Genomic DNA, 25292 nt, shown 5'->3' with positions numbered 1-25292 from the left:
CCGAACACAAAGAAAAAATATATTGGTGTCAGAATTGTTGTACACACGATGACACAACAAAGATTGTCATGTTAACCACAGGCACATCTGCAAAAACTTTGATATCCCAGTTCCAGAAAATTTGTGGGAACATTAACCAAAAGCATGCACTCAAAACATGGAAGTATCGCTCAAGGCCCTGTCACACCTTGACGATTCAGCCAGCGTATGCCTGACATATGCAAAATTTGGCTAAAACGCTGGCACACGTCGAATACGTTATGGGTAAGTTTGTATACGTTAAGAGCACACTGGCATACGTCATAGTACGCTGGCTTTTTTTCGTAGTACGCTGGCAAACGTCGTAGTACGCTGCCATACGTCGTAGTACGCTGGCATACGTCTTTGTATGCCGAGGTGTTAGACAAATTTTCCATGCTTGAAATTTTTCGACGTATGCCAGTGTATGACTCACACGTTCCGCATAACGCTGGCCATAAGTTGTAGGCACGTTACGCGATCGTTGACACACGTCGACACACGTTACTTGTAAGGTACTCATAAGTTGAAACACGTCGAGGCAATGGTTAGCGTACCCGAAACTTATTTCTAACCTATGAGTAACGTGTTGTAGGCACGTTACGCGATCGTTAACACACGTCCATACACGTTACTTCTAAGTTACTCATAAGTCGAAACACGTCAAGGTAATGGTTAGTGTCAGTGTTCCAGACTCCCTGTTTTTTTTTATTTTTTTGTTTTTTTCTTCGGTATGACGGTGATGTTGACACTTCGATTTCTAGTGCGCTTATAAAATAATATAATTAATAGGCTGCCGCTCAACGATTTAAATCATAACCGCACTAGAAATCGAAGTGTCAACATCACCGTCATACCAAAGAAAAAAAAACAAACAAACAAACAGAGAGTCTGGAACACTGATGCGAACCATTACCTCGACGTGTTTCGACTTATGAGTCACGTACAAGTAACGTGTGTCGACGTGCGTCAACGATCGCGTAGCGTGCCACCAACTTATGCCAGCGTATGCGGAACATGTGTCATACGTCGAGTAATTTTCAACATGCTGAAAATTTCTCGACGTACTCGGCATATGACGACGTATGCCAGAAAACTACGACGTATGCCAGCGTGCTCTTAACGTATACAAAACTTACCCATAACGTATTCGACGTGTGCCAGCTTGGTTCGGCAAATTTTTCATACGTCGGCATACGCTGGCTAAAACGTCAAGGCGTGACAGCGGCTTCACACTTCAATGTCTAGTGCGGTTATGAATTGAATCATCGAGCCGCAGCCTATGAATACCCTCCGCCACGTGATCGTCGGCGATACGCTGCCGCGCTATGCATAAGTTAGACTATCGTTGGGCATAGGTTGTGAACGCCGACAACACGCTCAGCATTCGTTGGTAAGTTATCTATATGTGATTAAAACGTTCTGTGTTCGTTACTAATACGTTATGCATACGTCCAACACGTTATTATATGCCCAAAACTTAAAAAAAACATCAATAGTTCAGCGTTTTACATACATTTTGAGACCTTGCCATACGCTGGCTAAAACATCAATGTGTAACAGCCCCTTGACGTATGACCTAATGTTCCTATCGAACGTGAACATCGAAAACAAAGCATTGTTACCAGATATCATAGTTGGGTACAAAAAAAAAAAAAGAGAGAAGAAGGGATTGCTGATTGAGGTGTTAATACCAGTGATTTTGGACTAAACAATGCAGAAATCAATAAAATGACCGAACACCAAGACCTCAAGAATGAAGTGAAAAGATCCTGGAAGCTGAAGAATGCCAAAGTTGGACTAGTGATAGCTGGACCTACAGGAATGATGACAAAGAACCTCACAGAGATATGAAAAACCATCCCTGGGAATATTACGACAAACAAACTAACAGTTGGAAGCTGTTTTAGGCTCAGCGACGATCCTGAAGAGAGCCCTCGGCACAAAACTTTGAGAACAGAAAACTTCACAGCTTGGTCCATGAATCGTGACCCCCTAACTGAAATAAAGGTGGATACTTTGAGCCCACCCTGGGAGGGCTCCATTCCACCTTTTGAAAGCCACATATGTAGAAACCAATCAACGACAGACACACCACACACACACACACACACACACACATGCACCTCTTGTTGCATCATCTCCACTACCACTGCCAACACTTGATCGTGCCACCATCTGTATCTTCCTGGTGCCAATGCGACTGAGGATGCACTCAGCGCATGCTGTATCATTTCCTGACCTCCACACCAAGAGCAGCTCTCCTCCTGCAACAACCCCCCACACCCTCAAGTTTGCTGGTGATGGAAGCACATCATACGTTGCCCACATCAGGAAATTCAACAGTATTGACTCCATCCTTGAAATTCCTTGTCACTTCAACATCCTCACCTGAACACCCTGCCACCGAATCCAAGCACCTTGCTATGCCTGTCAGACTGCCTTCACATATCTACTCTCTTCCTTGTTTCTTCTCACCTCCACTCCGAACAATCTTCTTCCTCTCTTTCACACATGCCTTTCCCCATGAATCATGCTTCATCCACCCCAAACCCTGCTTCCCATGCTGCACCATTCCCATCATCTCCTCCTGTTGCAACCACTCCTCAATTTCATTCACCTCGACTCTTGCATTCCCCTTCCGACTTGCTTTCTTCTCCAGGAGAGCAGTTTTCACCATTGGATCACTCGAATCCCGCACCATCATGAACTCCCGCACCCTAACCAACTTAAATTCCTCGGTTATCGATGTCACAGGAAACGAAACTTTTCCACACTTACCGCAAAAAGCAATATTCGTCAAACAGCGTGGCACTACCTCCACAACCACCTCCTCACAAACCCACTCTTCAAAACCTCAATCCTCTCCATGTCCAATCGCAATATCATAAATCATCAATGGCGACAACACTCATTGCATTAATCCAAACGTCAAACACCATATCTTCAACTTTCCTTGCAAACCACATCCATCAATCCTCCTCAAACCCTTCAGGAGATTGTTCCTTACCTCCTCCAACCTTCCCACATCATTCAACTCCACCACATACCGTCTTCCCAAGCTTTTCATGGGGGCCTTCGCTAATGATAGAACCACCTCCCCTCCCAGCTCAAAACTATGAATGTGGTCCACCACCCCTCATCTCACCACAACACTCCTCGGCTTTCTTGCTGTGAAGCCCATCCTTGCCCACCGCATCAACATTTCCAATCACTCCAAAACATCCACTGCTCCATCTGACTGTTGGACACCTGTCAGGTCATCCATTAATCCATACTTTGCTGGCAAGGTCTGACCAGAAGCTAGCTCCATTTCTTTCCCATGTCCACTCGAAAATGACCAGATACATTTCTTTGTTATTTGGGATATGAATGCAATACAATCCTGCCATCAGAGCAAATTTGGAATTTGGGTGATTAAAAAAAACAAAACATGATGGGAAAGAATAGTTCAGGATTTTATATGCTTTCATGAACCATTATTTACTAATAAACACTTTACCATCTCCACAACCTACACATTTATTTACTTATTAAATATAAAATTTACACATCACGTTTTTAAGGTTTTGCATCCTTGCCAATTGCAGAACACACAAAAACAAGAAAAATAGCAATCAGAGATTGCAGACTCTCACCAGGACTTGTTTTGTGTGGAGTTTGTGTAGTTTTGTGTGGTGCATTTTGTGTGGTGTTTGTGTAGTGGTGTGTTATGTAATTAATGAGAGACATAATTAGAACTGCTACTTTATAACTGCTGGCAGTGATGACCGGGTACCAAGACGTCCCCGCTTTGATCAGATACCGAACCCTGACCCATGACGTTTATTATTATTCCTTTGAATTCAGAGTGGGATTAAAATAAATTCAATTCAAATCAAATAGGTACAGTGCTGCATTGGAGTAATCAGAAGGAACCCAAACAAGCAAAAAGCAAAGATGAAGTCATCAGGAGGAACCTGGTTGGATTTGCATTTTAGCTGCTACTCCTCTGCCCTCAAACCCATCCAGGCCCAGCCAAGTGAGCCTTATTTAAAAATATATGTATATATGATAATAATAATTAATGAAGAACCCAGATCAAAAAAATAAATAATGCTGGATGGCAGACCATGCGTCCGATCAAGTTGAAATTTAAAACATGGATTCCTCATCACTACGAGATCATAATTGTGACTTTTCACATTGGTTGATAAAGCGGTTTCAGAGAAAACATTATTTAATATTTTATCTTCACTACAATATGGCTGCCAAACCATGTGACCGATCCATTTTTATTTTTTTAGCATACCTTGTTGAGGCTCGTATGAGAGTGAGCACACAACACACAGCAAGGGGGCATGAGACAAGAGGGGTGGGAGTGGGAAGGACAAAACAGTGGGGAAAGAGATATTAGGAGATCTGTGGAAGGGAGAGGGATGGGGTGGGGAACACAGGGTATACAAGATGAACATTACAGGGACTTTCAGGAAGGAAAGCAAGGAATTTGAAGGAGGTGGGCTTGGGTGGATTAATGGGGGTAGAAAAGATCAAGGATTTGGATGGGGGATGATAAGAGGTGGTGGTGAACAGCTGTTTTGAAGGCCTGGAGGTAAGAATGGGATTGAATAGAGTGAGGGAGTTTATTCTAAAAACGGGGAAAAAGAGGAATGAAAGAGTGAAGGTGAGCAGTGATTTGTGATTTTGGTAGTTTTACCACAGGGGGTTGTTGGTGGACCTTGAGCGCCCTGCAGAAATGTGGTGGGGACAAATCGCAGAGAGAACGGGGGGGGGGGGCAGGACTGGAGAGGAGACGGTAGAAGACAGAAAGACCACTGACCTGCCTGCAGTGAGAAAGTGAGAGGCCCAAGGATTCTGTAATAGCCTCATCGTGGGAGATGAGTACAATCAAGATCCATTATTCCTTCATAAACTTGTACAATGAAGGCTTGCGGAACATTTGTGTAAAGTTTCCCCTCGATCTGTCCAGCCATTCTGGAGAAGATTCTTTTAGGTTTTAGGTTAAATCCAATATGGCTGCCAAACCATGTGACCTATGTCATATGTATGAGCCTTTTATTCCTCATATGGATAGGCGGTCATATCTGGAAAGGTTCACCTCGATCTGTTCGGCCACTTCAGAGAAGAAGATTTTTGAAGTAAAAAAAAAAAAGAAAAGAATATGGCTGCTGAATCACATGCCCAATGATATCAAAAAAAAATTCTGTGGATAATTTTATCCCGACATGACCCTCAAAAACTTTCATGCTCATGAGACGTAGCGTTCTACATATGCATTGATGAACATCATAATGAAGGCACCCATGATGCCATAACAACAACAAAAAAAAAAATCACACTTATTCCTCATGAGGAGTACTTGCCATGTGCCAAGTATCAATTTTTTTTTACTTGGTCTGGTTTCAGAGAGACAGAGGTCCAAAGTTTTTCGGTTTTTTCCAACATGGTTGCCACACCACGTGACCAATGACATAACAATTATTAAAACACCCACATGAGTAGTCACTCCTATGGTGAAAATGTCATCTCAATCTGACAAGCAGCTGCAGAGAAAAACAATAAAGTTGCGTGGACAAACAAACAGACAAACAAGAAGACATTGTGCAGAGCATGAAACTTGCAAAATCCATAAAACAAATTTGACCTCAAAAATAATTGGTGGCTGAATTCAATGACCAAATATGCAACTCCTCTTCAAAATTTCAAGTCAATCGGATGAAAATTGACAATTTTAGAAATTCGGTATGTTGACCTCAAAAATAATTGGTGGTTGAATTCAGTCACCTGATATGAAAATCCTCTTCAAAATTTCAAGTCAATGGGATGAAAATTGAGGATTTTAGAAATACTACCTTAGTTGTTGACCTTAGGTCTACGTTGACCTTAAAAAATAATTAGTTGGTTTAATTCAGTGACCTGAAATATAAATCCTCTTCAAATTTCAAGTCAATCAGATGAAAATTGAGGATTTTAGAAATCTCTCCTCAGTTGTTGACCTTTGGCCTATGTTGACCTTTTGACCTCAAAAACAATAGGCTTCTTCCTAATGACAAACTCTACCATGTGGTGAAGTTTCATGAAAATCGGATTAAAATTGTGACCTGCAGGCGATAGACAAACAGACAGACAGACGAACAAAATCGACCGACCAATATACTTGAAAAATCTTCAATTCTGCAAGTAATAAACTGACAAATGCAACCAAATGTGATGGCCTCTCCTTTGGCGAGGGTAATAATCATTCCTTGCTGAATTTTGGGGTAATTACAACTTGTTAGGAGAGTACCCTCCCTTCGGGCGATCTTGTTCCAAGCAAGCAACACATTCTTCTGACGCATTCCTTGATTTGTGCGGTGCATAGGCAACAGACCGCTGCCACAATCACTCCCGAAAAAAACAATGATCGCAATGATTGCAAAAAATACAACCTGCAACAGAATCCGGTAATGGGCCGATTGGGAAACATGAATTTTCGACACTCTTCAAAGATGAACAGTGCGATTTGGAAACGCGCATTTAATGCGCTGTTAAAATATTAACGTGTCCTTTCCATCTTACTGCATTTTCTTCTCTCAATGCTGGAAACTATGCAAACAGCTTAATCCGGGATGATTAGTGTCCACATGGATAGCACCCCGTGTCCAGTGTAGTGATCGATCGGGCTCGAACCGCCATTTGGGTGGAGGGTGTGAAGGAGTAACACCACGTTGTTCCATCGAACTCTCTCATATGTTCCACCGACACATGGTGGTGCCTGCCTCAGCGTCTTGAGTAAATAAGGATTGAGGTTTTTTTGCACAGTGCCACGAGATTCCCTGAATTATTCAGACAAAGACCCTCATAATCATTAATGACATGGGTTTTCTGGCATGATACCTGGTCGAGTTTTTAAAGGGGAAAATTGTCAGAAGCAGCCGGTTACCTCTATCACTCCAAAAAAACATATAAAATAACCTGCGTTTGAAGCAAAAGCATGTTCACTGACTATGTGCATACATAATACATCATGGTTATGTAGCTCAGATAGATACTAATTGTACTTGGAGAGGCCTGGAGCATAACGCCTCCTCCATTACAAAGGCCCGTGATGCCAATGATCTCCAACCTTTCAAAATTTGATGATCATTTTAAGAGTCCCATTGGTCATTTTACACTGAAGGTAAAACTTGTAGGGAGGGCATGGCAGATGTAAATATGACCGCTTCAAATAAATCTTTGGCTTCGCATAAGACCAACATGTCGGCCGAATGATGTCTAATAGGTGGAAGAAATGTTACACACCAACAGATGGATGAACCAGCGTATTATTATATAGATAGATGTATCGAGCAGTGTCAAATGACAGATCATATTTCTTAACAGCAAAGACATCGCGACATATTTAACAAACAAGCTCAAATGAGCTAAGATCCTCGTCCTCTTAATGATGACGTCATAAAAACGAATATGACGTCATTGTGATGTATCAGGTTTGCGTTAAATTATCTGTGCTAATGCCCGGCTTGATTCCCGTAAACAAAATTCAAACAGCTTGCCTAGTTTCGGAGATAATGGTATCTGCGATTTCCATTAGCGATGATATTATGACGTCAACTTTTTTTCTAAGAAGAATTTCCAAAATCGGAGATGGTTACTGCCTGCGCGTGGGCTTTCCGCATATACATGGCAAGTCTTTTCTTTCAAGCTTCTGGGTCTCACTATCTGCCATGACCTTTCCTGGGAAAGTCACATTTCCAACCTTGCCTCAAAAGCCAGTCGCCGACTGGGAATCCTCCGTCGTGCAAAGTCCTTCCTCGGCCCTCTTGAGCTCCTGACCACTTACAAAGCTTTTGTCCGTAGCCTGATGGAGTACTGCTCTCCCCTCTGGGCTGGTGCTCCTGCCTCCCACCTTTCTCGACTTCACGCTGTCGAAACCAGGGCTTTTAAGATCATTGGCATCTCCCGCAATGAAGCTGAGTCTTTGGGCCTCTCACTCAATCACCGCAGGTTGGTCGGTGGTCTTTCTGTCTTCTACCGACTCCTCTCCAGCCTTGCCCCCCCTGCTCTCTCTGCGATTTGTCCCAACCACATTTCCACAGGGCGCTCAAGGTCCGCCAACAACCCCCTTCTGGTAAAACTACCAAAATCACGAATCACTGCTCATCTTCACTCTTTCATTCCTCTTTTTTCCCGCCTTTGGAATAAACTTCCTCACTCTATTCTTTCCCATTCTTCCCTTCAGGCTTTCAAAACAGCTGTTCACCACCACCTCTTATCTTCCCCCATCCAAATCCTCGATCTTTTCTACCCCCGATAATCCACCCAAGCCCACTTCCTTCAATTCTCCTGCTTTCCTTCCTGAAAGTCCCTTTAATGTCCATCTTCCCCTCGCCATGTTCCCCGTCCCATCCCCATCCCTCTCCCTTCCACAGTTCACCTGTGTCTGTTCCCCAATGTTTTGTCCCTTCCACTCCCGCCCCTCTTGTCTCATGCCTCCTTGCTGTGAGTTGTGTGTTAGCTCTCATACGAGCCTCGACCAAGGTATACAAAAAAAAAAAAAAAAAAAAAAAAAAAAAAAGTTTCACGAAGATCCGATGAAAACTCTGGGTTGTGAAACAAAAAATGTCAAAAAATAGGAATGACGTCATAAAAATTGATATGACATCATAGTGATGTATCATATGTGCGGTACTTCATCTCTGCTAATGCCCTGTTCGATTCCCGCAAACATAATTCAAAAAGCTTGCCCAGTTTCGGAGATAATTTTTTAGGCGATTTCCATTAGCGGAGATATTTTGACGTCATAACTTTTTTTCTTGGAGGAATTTTCAAAATCGGAGTTGGTTACTGTCTGCACAGGGTATTTTTACACATATATGCCAAGTTTCAGGAAGTTTCGATGAAAACTGTAGGCTGTGAAACAAAAAAGTCCACAAGAAGAAGCAGAAGAACAACAATGTGAGTAAGACTGAGAGATCCTCCATGAGGATCTAAAAATTTGGGAGTGGTTGAAGCAGCGGTTGGACTTGTACACCGTCCAGGTTAAAATTTTTGTCCAAATGAATTTTTTTTTGTAATTTTCCTGTACGTTTAGATTAATTTGAAGTAACTTCTATGGAATAATTTTTCTCTCTGAGGAGCTTTTTCCATATTTCAGGGTGGGAGACAGACAGACTGTATTGCTATATTATATACACAGTATAGAAGTATCGAATGTATACCCTGAGCAAATATACAGCAACTCACGTCAACAATGGTCTAAACAATCTGAGTAAAATGAAAATGGCAGCAGACAGTCACATGTGCTGTGCACATGGCAGCCGACAGTCACAACATCAGCAAAGCCAAAATTCATGGGAGACGGTCTGCAGAATATGGCAATGAGTCTGTTTCACAAAGTTGTGTTTAAATGATGCAAAGGGCTCAAAATTGCCATGAATTGCTTGTGATCTGGTGATCAAAGTTCAAAAAGGGTCAAAATGATGATCTTGAGAATTCTCACATGTAAAATATATATATATATATATATATATATATATATATATATATATATATATATATATATATGTAAACATTTAATGTGCTCAACAGTTAATGTTGGAGAATCGCTGGGTTACTACAAATGGGATTGTAAAATTAATTGGACATCAATGTTGGAAGGATGCAAACAATAATTCATTCCGATTTGGAAAAACCAATATCACGCTTGTAAACGCTACCAGAGGGAGGGTTCTTAAAGAAGATTTTGACGCGTAACGAGACCTCGGTCCATCATTTCACACCAGATTCAAAGCGAGCCAGCATAGAATGGAGGAATTCTTTGTTCCCACCACCAAAAATAAAAAATAAAAATCCAATGTCCAGCCATCAGCCAGCAAGCTCATGGCAATCATTTTGGGACCTTATCGGTTTAATTAATGTGAAATTTCTTCAGCATAGAAGAAAACATCAATGTGCAGGAATACAACAACTTTTGTTTTCATTCTCCATGATGGAGACTCATGGAAGAGCAAGATGACATTGTATGAACTAACAGGAGGGCAGCAAGACAACTTCAGGACAAAATGAACAAACAGGGAAATAAAGTGAAAGGAGAAGAGGAAAAGCACTGCAAATGCGATCACTAAAACTCGAGTGGCGATGGGTCGACAACCTCTAAATCTTCCTCCATACAGTCCAAACTTGGCAACTTGTGACTTTCATTTCTTTGCATCACCCAAGCAATATCTGGGTGACTTTAGCTTTACCAATGATGAAAATGCATCCTAAAATAACAGCAGAGCCGCCCCAAAGGCTTCCATGCAAATTGCATCTAGGTGCTCACAGAGAAGTGAGAGGTGTGTACGTACATGCATGGAGGGAATACTTTGGGAAACGGGTGTCAAAGATTCATCGACTTCACTTCATTTCTTATTCCCTCGAATGAGTAAATTCATCTCAACTTTGAACGACCCTCGTATATTCAGCGAAAACTTTAATTGCACGTTGTTGTTGAATGTAATGTATTAATTAATGAATTGGTACGATTTCTCAAGTCAAACCGAGCGTGATGCATTGAAGGCACACATGATGGCGAGTTGAGCTTAAGAACGAGGTATCTACACGAACTCACCCCCATAAAGAGATTCGCTAATGGAAAGTTAGAACGTGGAATAGGGACGTCAGCCTATAAATGCACATATATGTGCATCCTGCCTCCTTACCGGGGCATCATTGTGGGTTCAAGGGGCATCGTTATGGGTTCAATACATATTACATTAAAAAAAAATAATAAAAAGATTCACAGATGGAATAAGATGCTGAACAATTGAGGAAACTTCACCCTGAAGATTCTAACATAAACCCGATTTTAACAATAGAATCGTTGATCATTTTGACGGCGCTTTGTTCCAGAAATCATGTTGAAATGCAGACAAAAAGAGCCGAAAACAACAGCCGAACACATGGACGATGACTTGTTTCCACAAGGGGATCTTTTTGGTAATATCTGGCAAAACATGAGGCTGGTGGGCCAACAATCACGAGATCGCTCGCCAGAACACACCTCGAGCCAAGGAGGGTGCAATAAACCTGGCCACGCCAAACGTGCCAGTCTTCAGGTGGGGTCTTCTAAAGGTACGATTTGGCGCCCGAGATGAAAAAAACACAGACGGATGAATGGTGGAAGACAGAAAGCTCAGAACGAGATACGATTGAAAGAAAAACCATGCCTGATTAAACATAAAACGACATCAAAAGGCGCCGTGGTGTTTGAACAAGGGATGGTGGCGCATCCGTTGAATCGGTCTCTCCTGAAAAAGATCCTTCTTGGAGGAGCATGCGGTGCCAAAAAGGTTGCACAAGTGGTGTTTTAGGTACATCGTCCTTGCCCTTACAGCATGGCCAAACACGGAACAATACCATTATTCATCTACCCAAAGCATTTCGACTTTGACATTTGTCAAACATCCAAAGCTGGAAATTGCAGTAACCTTGAATGCAACAAATTACAAGGATAACATGGATTCATGGGAAGAGCAATCATAAAAACTTATGGAAAAAAGGGCTTTCCATGATTATGACCCAAATGACATTCCTAGAATCTATAATAATAAATGCCAGTGTGTGTGTGTGTGTGTGTGTGTGTGTGTGTGTGTGTGTGTGTGTGTGTGTGTGTGTGTGTGTGTGTGTGTGTGTGTGTGTGTGTGTGTGTGTGTGTGTGTGTGTGTGTGTGTGTGTGTGTGTGTGTGTGTGTGTGTGTGTGGTCATATAGCACAACATAACATTATATTTTTCCTGTGTCCGAGTCTCCCCCCCCCCTCGCCCTCCCCGTCAGCGAAGGGACGGGTGGTATTTGCTCGTATAAAATACAAGCGAGCAACAAAAAAAACTCCACAAGGGTGGTGAAAAAGTAGGAATCTCAACATCAGAAAACCATCGACGTGGTAATAAACAGAACGGAAAGTTAACGTGCCAGGCCAGAGGGGGAATCTGATTGCATTTAAATGCAAAACATCACGGGGCAATCAAATTGTCAAACGAAGGACTTCTGCTCGTATTTTCTCGATGGCCTTTCCCAGCATGACGGAGGGTGCGGATGTAGCGCTTCGCCGGATCGAATAACCGTGAGAAGGTAGAAGATTTGTCACAATTATAAAACAAAATTGTTCAACACAGATTGGACATGCATGGTGAAAAAGAAAAATTAAATTAAAACCACCCAAATTTATAGTAAAAAACGAGGATGTAACAAAAAAAAACAAAAAAACAATTGTGCTACAGCAACACGAGCTTCCTCATCGACCCTTTGCTCTCTGGGACGTGACCAAACGACCTGGTAGGCATCCTGGGAAGGTTGACAGCAATCCTGGAACATTGCGAAGTGAGAACAGGAGCATTATCCTGACAGTTTACAAAATTATTGTATTTGAAAGTAATTATGCATCTTCAATGAAAGCTGTGCAAGTTGAATGAAACAAGAGCAAGCGAGTGATCTGAAGTCACGGCTTGGCATTACAACCAAGTAAAACATCATGCCAGTCCCGGAGCGATCGCAGAGGGCCTCAGACTGGATCCAAGGGATTCACATGTGGGTACAATCACTCGCAATCCCACAATCTCTCGCTGGAATCAAATCAATATGAGTGGAAGAAGAAAATAATGCTTTCGTTTCGCAAACTTTACGCTTGCTTACATACGAGGTGGTACCACGAAAGTCTCGATCTGTAAACGTGTAAAACCCGGAGGAGGAGAGAAAGTTTACATTGTGGTGGAGTATTCAGAAAAGGAAAACAAGATCTTGAGTACATCGTTATAAAATAAACTAGAAAAGCATCTAAAAATGCAAAGCCCGTCCGCGTCTGCTTTATAAACTAAAGTTGACGACAATTTAAAAAATTGTACATTTTAATGAATTTGTGTTCTCCATATTCTCAAAATAAAGGTTTGTTGAAGATTTGATGACGAAAGGTCAAATGGTAAAAAAAAAAAAAAAGAGTTATGGCCTGGACAGACTGACACGGACAGACAGACACACTTAAGCAATTACAAAACCCCATCTCCTGCTGCATCAGGGCGGGAGGGATAGGCTAATGACCGTCACCCATCATGGTTTCACTCATCTCTGAATCACTGTTTGTGGAAGCAAAAGCGTTTAGAAGACCTCACTTCACTTCACAATGCTGTTTCCGAAGCACAACCGTCCGCCCACACCTTGCTTGCTCCACTCCCATTCCTCGGCGTCACTCAAAGCAATGGCGATCGAGAGGAGGTGGCGGGCGGTCACCGATTCCTCCGACAGAAAAAGCTTCACAAGGTCAAAATCAATTCGTTGGGAAGTCAACAGGAAAGAAATGCGTGCGGTGTATTCAAAACGCCGTGAAACAGAGTAGAATTCATCAAACTACTTGAGGTTGAGGTTCGATACGTCGGGGTTGGAGTAACGATGTGCTCTATGGAAGACTGTCCAAATCATTAGGCCCGATGAGAATGTGCGTCAGTAAACATGGCCATGCCCAAGAAGATATAGCTGATGTTAAATGTCCGATATGCTGTATATTATGTGCCTCCAGTAAAGTGAGCCAAAGAGATAATTTCCCAAATCCATAAGTTATTGGTACGTGCTGGGGTTGGAGGGGGGGGAGGGGGGAAAGTGAGAGTGAAGGGGGCCTAAGATTTCCAAGGAGGCATTCCTATGTACTTGTGCAATATGTCACGAATGCACAGACAATAACATTGTTCGGCTTTGACTGTGCATTGCATCGAATTGCACAACAAAACATCTGCAAACACAACGCGGTTACAGTAACCACACCCGCACCCCGCACGTCAGCATGTCGACCAATAATAATCACAAACATATTCAAATACACTCTCAAGTAGCATGGTGAGCAAAACTCAAGTGGGGCATCTTCACTACTGATTCGTCTGTTCTCAGTTCCATTTCAAACACCATTGTGGCAGAGGCAGAAATGGTTGGTGGGTTTCGTGTCAATATCCGAACCGACGACTCGTCATGCTGCGAGAGGCCAAGTTCGAAATCCCACAAACAATATGCATTCACCACCGTCTACCAACCTCTTTGCAATACATGTAAAAGTGATACACTTGTGAGATTCCATGCAAGCTCCACTATGAGATCACTGCAACAACAAAAAAAAGGCAATCTTGATGCTTCGCAGGCAGGCCATTGCATCATTTTGCTCTTCAGGCACATTGTAAAGCCAACTGTCCCATCTGCTAGAAATCACTTGTATATCTGAAAGACCCCCACAGTTTCGAACAAAAAGAGATCATTGCGTGTCAGTACTTCAGCAAAATTACAAATACTGTACCTGCTTTCTAATTCTTTGGACATCCCACTGCAGGTGACCACAATGCTGCCAGAAGGAAGCATAAAAATGCCTTCGAAAGAGTATTGCAAAGAAACAACCTCTTCCCCATGGAGGTCTGTGAACATCTCAGCCTCCCTGCCCCCATGAGCTCTCTCTTCCCTATTATGTCTTTGAACATACCATCTACCCTCCCCTTTGGGCAATATTCCGCAGGTCGGTCCTGAAAGACATCGGCCTCCTTCACTCACATTCGTCCTGGAACCCCTGATGCCCTCTCCCATATAGGTTCTTGAACACCTCCACCTTCATCCCCCACTAACTCTCTCCTCAACCCCACCCACTCCTCCTTAACAACCATCCCAAAGTGTGCGCTAAACGATACAGGAACCGTTTCCACCCAAACTGGTACTGGGGTCTGGCACTCCGTGCTGCTGGGAAACTTATTAAAGAATGCTCACTTCCAAGGAGGACTCCCTTATCCCCATGGTGTTTGTGCAAGCTAGGCGTGGTGGCTATGATAACGTCACTTTGTCCACAGCTGGGCTTCCATATAGTCCTTAGCTAAACAACTGTTTTCCAACATGCTGTGTGTCACCGATTAGACATTTCCTCACAAACCTTCACCTTGTACGTCTGAGATGACTTCACGACTCACCACAATGAGCCAGAAACGCCATATGTTGTTTCTGTTGCTGTACAAAGAACCCGTCCTGTCGTGTCAAAACCAAGCACATCATTATTGCAGTGAATGATGGAATGGATTATTCAGAATTATCGAACACTGCAAGTGTATCGGTCCAACAATGTGTTCAACAAGACTTTTTCTTGCGTGTTTAGACAAGACACACAAGGTATCGTGGGTAGGTGTGATGGATCATTGACGAGCAGCAACTCAATTAAAGAACTACATCTTTGAGGAAGCACTCACTCACTCACTGTGAATAACGTCGATGCAAAATTACTTCTTTAGCAACGTGTTCATCATTTAACAAACGTTTTACCAGCTCTGAGAGCAAACGCAAAGAGAAGATGGGACGTGACAATATGGAAACGTCACTTAATACGACAACGAGGTGTTGATACTTCGGAATTGCTCCTTCATCGTCGATCAAAGAGGGATGGGCAAGAGTGCTTGGTGGAGTGCACGCAACTAAATGATTTGGTCTAGCTTTTACTACCGGAAGAATAGGATTCGATGGCAAACTGTGTTTTCCCTGTGCTCTGCAGACACAGCATTGCATGTTAGGGGGAGGATTTCCTTCGTGTTGGGGGAGACGGTTGAGGGGATGTTAGGCTTGCTGACCCCACAACTAGTGCTCGCTTGGAGACATTAAATAATCCAAAATATGGGTTAGGATAGCCTAAACTCGACAGGTACGCACGCTCATCCGAGTCGTCGAACCTGGGTTTGAATCCTGATCCAGCTATAAACTGTCATCCTGGTGTTTTGCAGGCAGGGTGAGGCATCGGTGAGCATTAAGCTGGGTGTATCGTCTGCTGGCATTAGTTGGTAGACATTAAAAGATCCCACCGCATGCTTCCCGAAGAGTACGTGAGTGATCAGCGCACCCTGAACAAATTTCATGTTCCTGAACCGTTAGCCGAGTATCTGGGTCAGAGTGGCAACCTGTCCAGGATTGTAAACCCGAGACAAGGAAATGCTTAAGCCAGACCGACACAACACAGAACATGGTGCACAACACAAGACGAGACTAGAAGGGCACTCGGTACAGTGCATACCTCCGCCACGCAATGCCTGATCCACGAGAACATATCAGGCCCATTACATTTTTGAAATATCATGTGACTATATATGTATATATATTTTTGGGCCCATCTCTCAATGGTGAAGAATCACTTTAACAATTAAATAAATCCTGTTTCCAGATCTGGATTCGGATCTTCACCAAAATCGAATCAATTCGTGCTTGCCACACACCCAACCTGCCCAACAAGTTTCATCCGAACCCGTCTGCAACTTCTTGAGATGTCGTGCTATATATCGGTTTAGCACTATCCTCAATGGTAAAGAATCATTGAAAAAAAATTATCAGATCCAGATGCGGATCTTCATCAAAATTGAATCATTTCTTTCATGTCACACACCCAACGTGTCCACAAAATTTAATCCGGATCCGTCCACAACTTTTTGAGATATCCTGCACACAGACAAACAGACAGACAGAAAGGGGTGAAAACATAACCTCCTTCACCTTCAGTGGCGGAGGTAATAATATACACTTTTTAAAAGTAGTATATCATTGTGCATTGTTAACGTGTTCAAATTCCACATTCCTGGGTCACAACAGTGAAACAGAGCACACCCACAGAGAGGCCACATTATTATGAGGGATAACGATCAACTTGAAGCAACAGCAACCTCAGCCATGAGAGAGAGAAAGAGAAAGAGAAAGAGAAAGAGAGAGAAAGAGAAAGAGAAAGAGAGAGAAAGAGAGAGAAAGAGAGAGAAAGAGAGAGAAAGAGAGAGAAAGAGAGAGAAAGAGAGAGAAAGAGAGAGAAAGAGAGAGAAAGAGAGAGAAAGAGAGAGAAAGAGAAAGAGAGAGAGAGAGAGAGAGAGAGAGAGAGAGGAGAGAGAGAGAGAGAGAGAGAGAGAGAGAGAGAGAGAGAGAGAGAGAGAGAGAGAGAGAGAGAGAGAGAGAGAGAGAGAGAGCACAATCTAACAAACAAAAGAACAAACAATAAATTAAAAAAAAAAAAACTTATTTTTGAACAAATAAGGAATAAAAATGTAAATTTTTGCAAAATGCTTCTTCTGATGCTGCTAGTTGATCTCTTGTTGTTCTTCATTTTATTAAAGGGAAGGAGCTAAACATTCCCGGCCAAACTTGGGGCATTCATTAAGGGTCTTCACCAGTGTGTTCCCAGCCAGATGCTTCCTGCTAGGTTCGTGTATAGCGTCTCCTCTCGTTGGAGTGCCAGATTAACCCGGTTGAAATTGCGCTGCAAGGGGACACAGAGTATCCGTATCGTCTCACATGTGACGTGTCATCAAATGGATCTTCTCGTTGAGTTATTGAGTGAAAGTGTAATGAAAATCTGCAGCCTGGCAAGAAGATAAAAACGCATTAACGGTATTAGTCATGATAGCACAGGCCCATGAGGTGTCCATTTCCCCGTAATGTGCCCTAACATATACAAAACTCGATTCCATGTCAACGCTCACATCTGCTGCAGATAGTTTGGGAATCACAAAAAATAAACTTTCCCAACCAAAAACAATCTGTCTTGACGACTCCTTTTTAACGGCCCAAATTATTCCCACCTTATTGCCGGGTCGACCGGGGAAAGGTTTTGCCACTAGTCATTCACGACCCGACTGGCCAGGTCCGACGTTCGACCGAAGATGGTTGGGGAGCAGGCACTTGTAATTTGTCGAAAGTGCCGGCGATCACTCACCTACTCTTCATGAAAGACACCGTGGGATCAGTCACGTCCAGCAGACGGATCTGAGGGACGGCGCACTCTGTGTTGACTTTTGTGCGTTAAGTTGATAAAATGATAAACGGCATCTTCGTCCTGTCCGGTTGGCTCTCGGTCACATTTCAAAACACAACAGTCCCGATAAATACGGCAGGGTATGAGCAAAGCGAACAGGTACAATACACGGACTGCCTGTCACAGTGAAAATTATTCACTTTTGTGATTATGAGTTATAATCAATTAAAGAACTCATATATTCAACTTTTCCAATGGACCTTCGTATGCCAAATGTTTCCGTGAAAACAAAATGCAGGGAACACCCTGGAATTATTGAGAAAGTGTAAATCCACTATTAATGTCATTAACAATAGCTATTGTATTAAATAATAATAAATATAATAATATTGATAATAAAAATAATTTGACCTGCTCAAGGTCAAAGCGTTCACAAGATATTTTTTTTTTTAATATGATGTTCCTGGTTAATGTTTTTCAACAAGTATTATATTTCAATATAATTGTATTCACACAAATGAATGAACATCACATGAAATGAATCCCAGATGACATCTTTATATGATTAACGTCACCATTAAACTCAAGGACTGGTTGGAAGAAAAATGCAACAATTAGTCCCTCGAGTCTGCGGCTTTCCTATACATCCCCTCTTGGGCCTGATACAACTAATCCTGAAGGGAGGAGGTTACGGTCAAGGACCATGCTTTCTCAACATGCTGAACTGACTTTAGGTCACTCGAAGTCAATAAGTGTATCCAACCTGAGGAAAGATGGAAAGAAAACCATCTTGCTCATCTCAAGGCTGATCTCTCCAACCAGTCTCCTTCTTCCAAGTCATGGTGGCACCTCTTTCTCCTCTCCCACTCCATCCTTCCTCACCTCTCCTACTCCATTTCCTCTCCTCTCCTACTCCATTTCCTCTGCTCTCCTACTCCATTTCCTCTGCTCTCCTACTCCATTTCCTCTCCTCACCTCTCCCACTCCATTTCCTCTCCTCACCTCTCCCACTCCATTTCCTCTCCTCTCCCACTCCATTTCCTGTCCTCTCCCACTCCATTTCCTCTCCTCTCCCACTCCATTTCCTCTCCTCTCCCACTCCATTTCCTCTCCTCTCCCACTCCATTTCCTCTCCTCTCCCACTCCATTTCCTCTCCTCTCCCACTCCATTTCCTCTCCTCTCCCACTCCATTTCCTCTCCTCTCCCACTCCATTTCCTCTCCTCTCCCACTCCATTTCCTCTCCTCTCCCACTCCATTTCCTCTCCTCTCCCACTCCATTTCCTCTCCTCTCCCACTCCATTTCCTCTCCTCTCCCACTCCATTTCCTCACCTCTCCCACTACATTTCCTCACCTCTCCCACTCCATTTCCTCTCCTCTCCCACTCCATTTCCTCTCCTCTCCCACTCCATTTCCTCTCCTCTCCCACTCCATTTCCTCTCCTCTCCCACTCCATTTCCTCTCCTCTCCACTCCATTTCCTCTCCTCTCCCACTCCATTTCCTCTCCTCTCCCACTCCATTTCCTCTCCTCTCCCACTCCATTTCCTCTCCTCTCCCACTCCATTTCCTCTCCTCTCCCACTCCATTTCCTCTCCTCTCACTCCATTTCCTCTCCTCTCCCACTCCATTTCCTCTCCTCTCCCACTCCATTTCCTCTCCTCTCCCACTCCATTTCCTCACCTCTCCCACTCCATTTCCTCACCTCTCCTCTCCTCTCCCACTCCATTTCCTCACCTCTCCTCTCCTCTCCTCTCCCACTCCATTTCCTCTCCTCTCCTCTCCCACTCCATCTCCATTTCTCTTCTCTCCTCTCCTCTCCTCTCCCACGCCATCTCCACTTCTCTCCTCTCCCACTTCTCTCCTCTCCTCTCCTCTCCCACTCCATCTCTCTTTTTCTGTTCATTCCTTCCCTTGTTTACTGTGTACAACTGTTTCCTCATGGCCTCACCATCACCATGTTGCTTTTTGACCCCGTTATCCCACTCTGCTATGAGCCTATAGATCGTGTAATTTAAAATATAAATTCCAGAGGATCATTCAGGTAATTATAATTGTAAATGTAACAATCAGTTCAAACTCCCGTCTGTGTTCTGACATTTATACACTGTGTACCACGATGACAGTCTTCATTTAGATTAGACTTTGTGGATGTATTAAACAAAAAAATGAAGAATTTGTGGATGTGATAAAACAACAAAACGAGCTGCCCATTTTAGGTGATTATCTAAAACAATCTGACCACCACCTCACCTGGTTCTCGAGGAGGATTAGGACATGAAGGAGGACCAAGTGGAGTCTGAGGTGGCGTATCCTCCTCAGTACTTTCTTCATACTCTTGCCTTTCACCGTCCTCTTCTCCTGCACTTGCTGCATCACTGAGGTCCGTCCTAAAGCAAGAAAGGTGTTCAGTTAAAAACAGGTATTGGGTTTGGAAAAATAAAAAGAACATATCAATCCATGTCATAAATTTAAAATAAATGACCGTATGACACGAACTGACCTCTCCGCCTCAACTTTCTGCAGGCTCTCACTTAGTGCCTGGATCTTCTTCTTCTTTTCATTAAGAAGCATAAGAAACTTGCCATAAAGATCTCTCTCCATTTCCTCCTTGGCCTGGACATATTTCTCCAAGCTGGAAGGGCCAAAAAAAAACACCAAAATATTGACTTTGTCACGAACAGAAGGATCACCAACATGCCAACGACACAATCTAATGACATAATCATAAACCAATGTAACACGAAGAATGGAAGAAGATCTTGCAGATGGACCTCAACGTGTGGAAGACACAATCCGTAGATTCATGTTAACCTCAATACGCAAACAATTCCGTTCAAACTTTTTCAAACAGCATTTGGTTTTTTTTGCATAAAATTGTTTTCAAAAAAAAAAAAATGCTTTCACCATATTTGCAAAGTTGGTGTTTGTGAATGTAAAGTCGATCAGGATTCAACAACAAATACGGCCTGCTCGTTGCATCATTACCGAGATGAAGCTGTGCTGCTGATGCACTTGCCCTGTGTAATAGGGCAGGAATTTGGAACTTGACCGGGGTACCGGCACACAGAGGGCAACTGAGCAAAACAAACCGTGGGATGCTTAACGTCCACCGGATAATGCGAGCACAAGGGACACCCGGCTTAACGCACATCTGATGGATGGGACACTTTGTGATGCAATGCCCCGATTATGACACTTCAGGGTGACAGTTTATAGATAGGTCAGAGATCAAACTGAGACTGGACAGTGTGAAGGTAAGTCCAGGAGGAGTGTCTGCTATATATTGGTGTCATTCTGTTGGACCCCAAGGTGATAAAACTACAAGATGTATTCATAAAAATAATTGCAGAATTGTTTGAGCAGCTACAGCTGCTTTTATGTACAGGATAAGAAAATGATTGCTGAACGACAAAGAGAGTAACCGATTCGTTTCATGCCTGGTGTTGGCTTAATGGTTAGAGTGGAGGACTTGGGATCCTAGAATTCTGAGTTCAAATCCCACTCGGATGTTGAATTAATACCAGGTGGGGTTAACTCTACCTGTCATCCTTCCAAGGTCGGCAAAACGATTGCCAGCATGCTGGTATACTGTGTCGGAGTGGCGACCCGTCCAGGATTGTGCCCAATAGCTAAGGAGACTGCTGAGGCATCACCAACGCTCTGCACAGAGTATGGTCACAACGGATGGATGGATGGATGAGTTTCCAGGTCATTCTATGTGGAACTGCCTCCAGAGATGGTTCAATCCCACACCTTCAATCTAGGGCTTCGTCTGTCCATCCATTGGATGCAAGTGGTGCATCTCCACATTATCCCCAATTCATACCCGCAATCCCTTTTCTACTCCCATTAATCAAACCTATCCCAATCCTCTTACTTGCTGGTGTCTCTGTCTCTGCCCAACTGTGGCTCCAAAGTCAGTACATTGCCATTTTACCGTCAGTCTTATCACTCTTCCATCAGCCTTGATTTTGAACATAAAAAAAGGAGTACTGTCCCACTTTGTTGGAATAAAGTGCAGTTTTCGTGCATTATTAATCACGTCAAAATGCCTGTGGCCCAGGATGGCTGGAAAACAAGAGATGGTGGGGGGGAGCAGGTCATGCGAGGCAGAAATGATGGTTCCAAAGTAAAATGGGGTCTCGTTAATCTTCACATTAAAGCTACGGAGGACGAGTCGCCTGAAAACGGAGGCTTCGAGACACTTTTCTTGCTTTTCTATGCTCTCTTCTCTGCTCGACTTGCTGAAATCAAGAGGATGATTGAAAGGAACACAAATCACGAAGAACAACCACCCAGTCAGGAGTTGTTCAAACAGTCATGAACAACTTTATAAAAATACAAGGATTTGGGAATAATTTTGAACTTGATGTTCTCACCGTCAATAATAGACTGATACAAGACAAATGCACAAACGGGAGGTTTCAAAAATGGAAATCTCAATGAGATGAACGATATTCTAATAAACGGTTTGATTAAGTACAGTACTTGTTGATGACAAAAAAAATTTTGGAGGGGTTGTGGGTGAGGGGGAGTAAATTTTGGGGGTTAGGAGTGGGGGGGGGGGTGAATAACACAGATTTAACAATTCACACTTAACAAGGCGCGCGCACGCGCGCACGCACGCACGCACGCACGCACAATGATGGTACCATCTCAACACCAACCAGCAGAGCACAACGTGCGCACACATCCATATCGTCACAGTCCACGTACCGTCCGTACCTGTGTCCCTGTTCAATCCTACACCCGCTGATGTGCCTGTCCAATTCCAGGAATACCATTCCAAACATGAACCACTCTGTATCGAAGACGTTTCTAGATCATTTCTTCTGCTTCCACTGCAGCCCAAAACACCAATTTCAGAGCGATTTTGATTAGCAGACAAACAAACGTGTTGATGGAACCGAAAACATCCGTACACCTTTACATCATACATATAATGAGCGACATGATGTTCAGGATAGGTTGACTGAGATCTTGCTGTTTTGTGTACAGTGAATGTGTTGTAAAGATAACTCAAACATACAAGATATTTCGATAGGGATACATAGCAAGAGATAAACTTGGGGGGGGGGGGGTGGGGGGAATGGGAAGATGGAGAAAGGACAAAAGTTGCCTCCTCGCTAATATTTAATTTATTCATTAAATGTCCGTACTTTACCTCGAACATTAATTAAAAAAATAATATTTTACCAATCGTGTGCAAATTGTGAAGATGCCAACGGGTAGTGGACAGGTGTACCGAGTGACGGCCGTACGCCTCTCATCGGCCAGGCGTTCATTCTCAGCAGATAGGGCGGCGTGGTCACAATTCATGGTCGCCAACCGCTTGAGGGAACATGCCAGCATTTGTCTAGCGAGTGAAGGAGCAGATGCCATACCATGGAGAGGAACCACACCCAGTTCGAACTGTCAAACATACGAAAGGAGGACTTAAGTTCTCATGGGGTTTTGGGAGGGAGGGGACGGGATGTTTTGCGAGGATAACAGAGGCCCGGACCAACGGGGTAGAACATTTGGTGGGATTTTTTTTATTTTCTTGCACATCTGGTACTAATTGGCTGCTGTCCATTTCATTTTAGTGTTATATCTCCAGCTTTTTGGGGTCATTTTGTGTGAGCATGAATCTGTTTTTGCTGAAAGTCATCATACAACACAAACAAATAATTGGGATATGGTGTACCACTGTGGCTTGCGAATGAGAGGGTTTGTGCATACGTGGTATATTTTTGGTGATAAACACGTGGTAAACCTCACTTATATCATGTGTATGAGGTTTAATGCCAAACTTACAAAGCTGGAATAAGTAAATAAATAAATAAATAACAGGGCAATTACCGTCACATCTTCATGACGTTTGCAAACCGCCAGCTGCTTCTCCATGCCAGACTGTGATGACGCTACAGACTGAAGTTCCACTTCGTACGCCGGGTCACCTCTCAGAGCCGTCAGGAGCTCATCGGCGTAATCTTCAACTGCAAGTCCTGCCTCAGTAGCATCTGTTTGTAGAACCTCTGCAGACACTGCATCCAAGCATAACTTTTTTTTTAAACAAGTGTTGAATTGAAAGTACTGTGCAAGTATGCTCTTCTCCCCTCCCCTCTCCCAACTACGTAATCCTTCCGAGTCGACGTTGTGATCGAGTCATGTATATAATCTCTGAAGCACTTGCTCATGATTGTTAAAAAATTGCACTGCACTGTCCAAAAAGAGTTCCATTTGATGGTAGTACACAAACCACATTCTAAATTGCTATTCTAAGCTATGAGGCCAGTGCATCAGGTGGCTGAGCCACACACCCTGGAATGATGCAACCAGCAGTCAGGTGTGACCTGATGAATGACCCATTGCAAATGGATACTGCAGACCTCATGAGCTATCCCAGAACTGAACATGTTTCAAATTTCCACACATCATTTTCCATCACGTGTAGTTCCTGCAACTGTCAATGAACAAATCCCAAAGGATTGGTCTTTGAATGTGGATCAACTCATAACCATCCATCTCGACTCTATTCCTCATCTGCTATGATTTCAACCATCACTTTGCCATCCGGTGGGGTGTTGACTCTGCAACAACCAGTCATGGCATTGCAGCTAAAGCCTTCTGTGACTCTCTGGGTCTGACGCATTCTCGAAACTTCCCAACCCGGATTTCTACTGCCGGTATGTCCTCCGCTATGGACCTACTAAGAACTACCTTTCCATCCAATCTCTCCTGTTCCTATCCTGCCCCTCTTGGTTCTTCTGACCAATTTCTTGTCAAACCCCATATCTCTCTGGCTATTTTAAAGAAGCAACCTCAACTATGCACAATATGGCTGTTTGCATAGACCAACTGGCAGGGATTTCAATCATACTTCTCACAAAAGGATTGGGCTACCATCTCCATGCACAGCACCTGATATTAATTTGGCAAGGGAATACTTTTACCAAAGTCTACTTTTCCTCATGCACCAGTTTATCCCATCACACCCGCAGATATCCTATCCATCCTCCAGGCCCTGGTACAAATAATCATGTGGTGAGGCGGTTGTGGTCAAGCAGTTCGTTTTCTCAACATGGAAAGCAAACATGACTGAGGATAACTTCCACTCATTCCATAAGGCTCGAAACGAGTGTGTCTCCACTCTGAGGCAAGACACAAAACATCATCTTACAATTAAATCTCAAAGTCGAACTCTCAAACTAGTCTCCTTCCTCCAAGTCATGGCAGTGCCTTGTTTAGGCCGTCTCAGATGTGTGCTCCTCCTCGATCCCATCCCTCAACTCAAACCACTGTGCTGCAGACTCTGGCCAAGATAAAGCAAGCAGTATGTCTAAACTCGGTGTTTGCCTCCAAATCTTGTGTACCAAACCCATCCCGTTCTGTCCACATCTTACCCCGTGTCTCCAACACTTTGTGACTTCCTCACCTGAGAAGGTAGATAACGTAGTCTGGCTTTGGCCCTATTTCACCAATGCACCAAGATGGCATCACTACTATTGTTCTCAAATCTTACTCTGCCTGCTGTTCTTGCTTCT

General features: G+C 43.4%; 1 protein-coding gene across 1 annotated transcript in view; it reads right to left on the bottom strand.

Moving 5' to 3' along the window:
- Positions 1-25292, bottom strand: part of XRCC4 (X-ray repair cross complementing 4) — a 79936-nt gene that overhangs the window by 8604 nt on the left and 46040 nt on the right. Inside the window, exons 3-6 of the mRNA XM_085848930.1 lie at positions 23608-23792; positions 23012-23178; positions 20267-20398; positions 20017-20153 (exon numbers count right to left, since the gene is read on the bottom strand). Coding sequence (XP_085705056.1) covers positions 20017-20153; positions 20267-20398; positions 23012-23178; positions 23608-23792 — 621 coding nt within the window. The remainder of the gene's footprint in view (positions 1-20016; positions 20154-20266; positions 20399-23011; positions 23179-23607; positions 23793-25292) is intronic.

The sequence above is a fragment of the Eptatretus burgeri genome, chromosome 12 (genome assembly GCF_056783735.1).
Source record: "Eptatretus burgeri isolate ZD-2024b chromosome 12, Ebu_testis_v1, whole genome shotgun sequence".
In the NCBI taxonomy this organism is placed as follows: Eukaryota; Metazoa; Chordata; class Myxini; order Myxiniformes; family Myxinidae; genus Eptatretus; species Eptatretus burgeri.
Note: the sequence above shows the minus strand (reverse complement) of the source record. Positions and strands in the feature narration are given on the sequence as shown.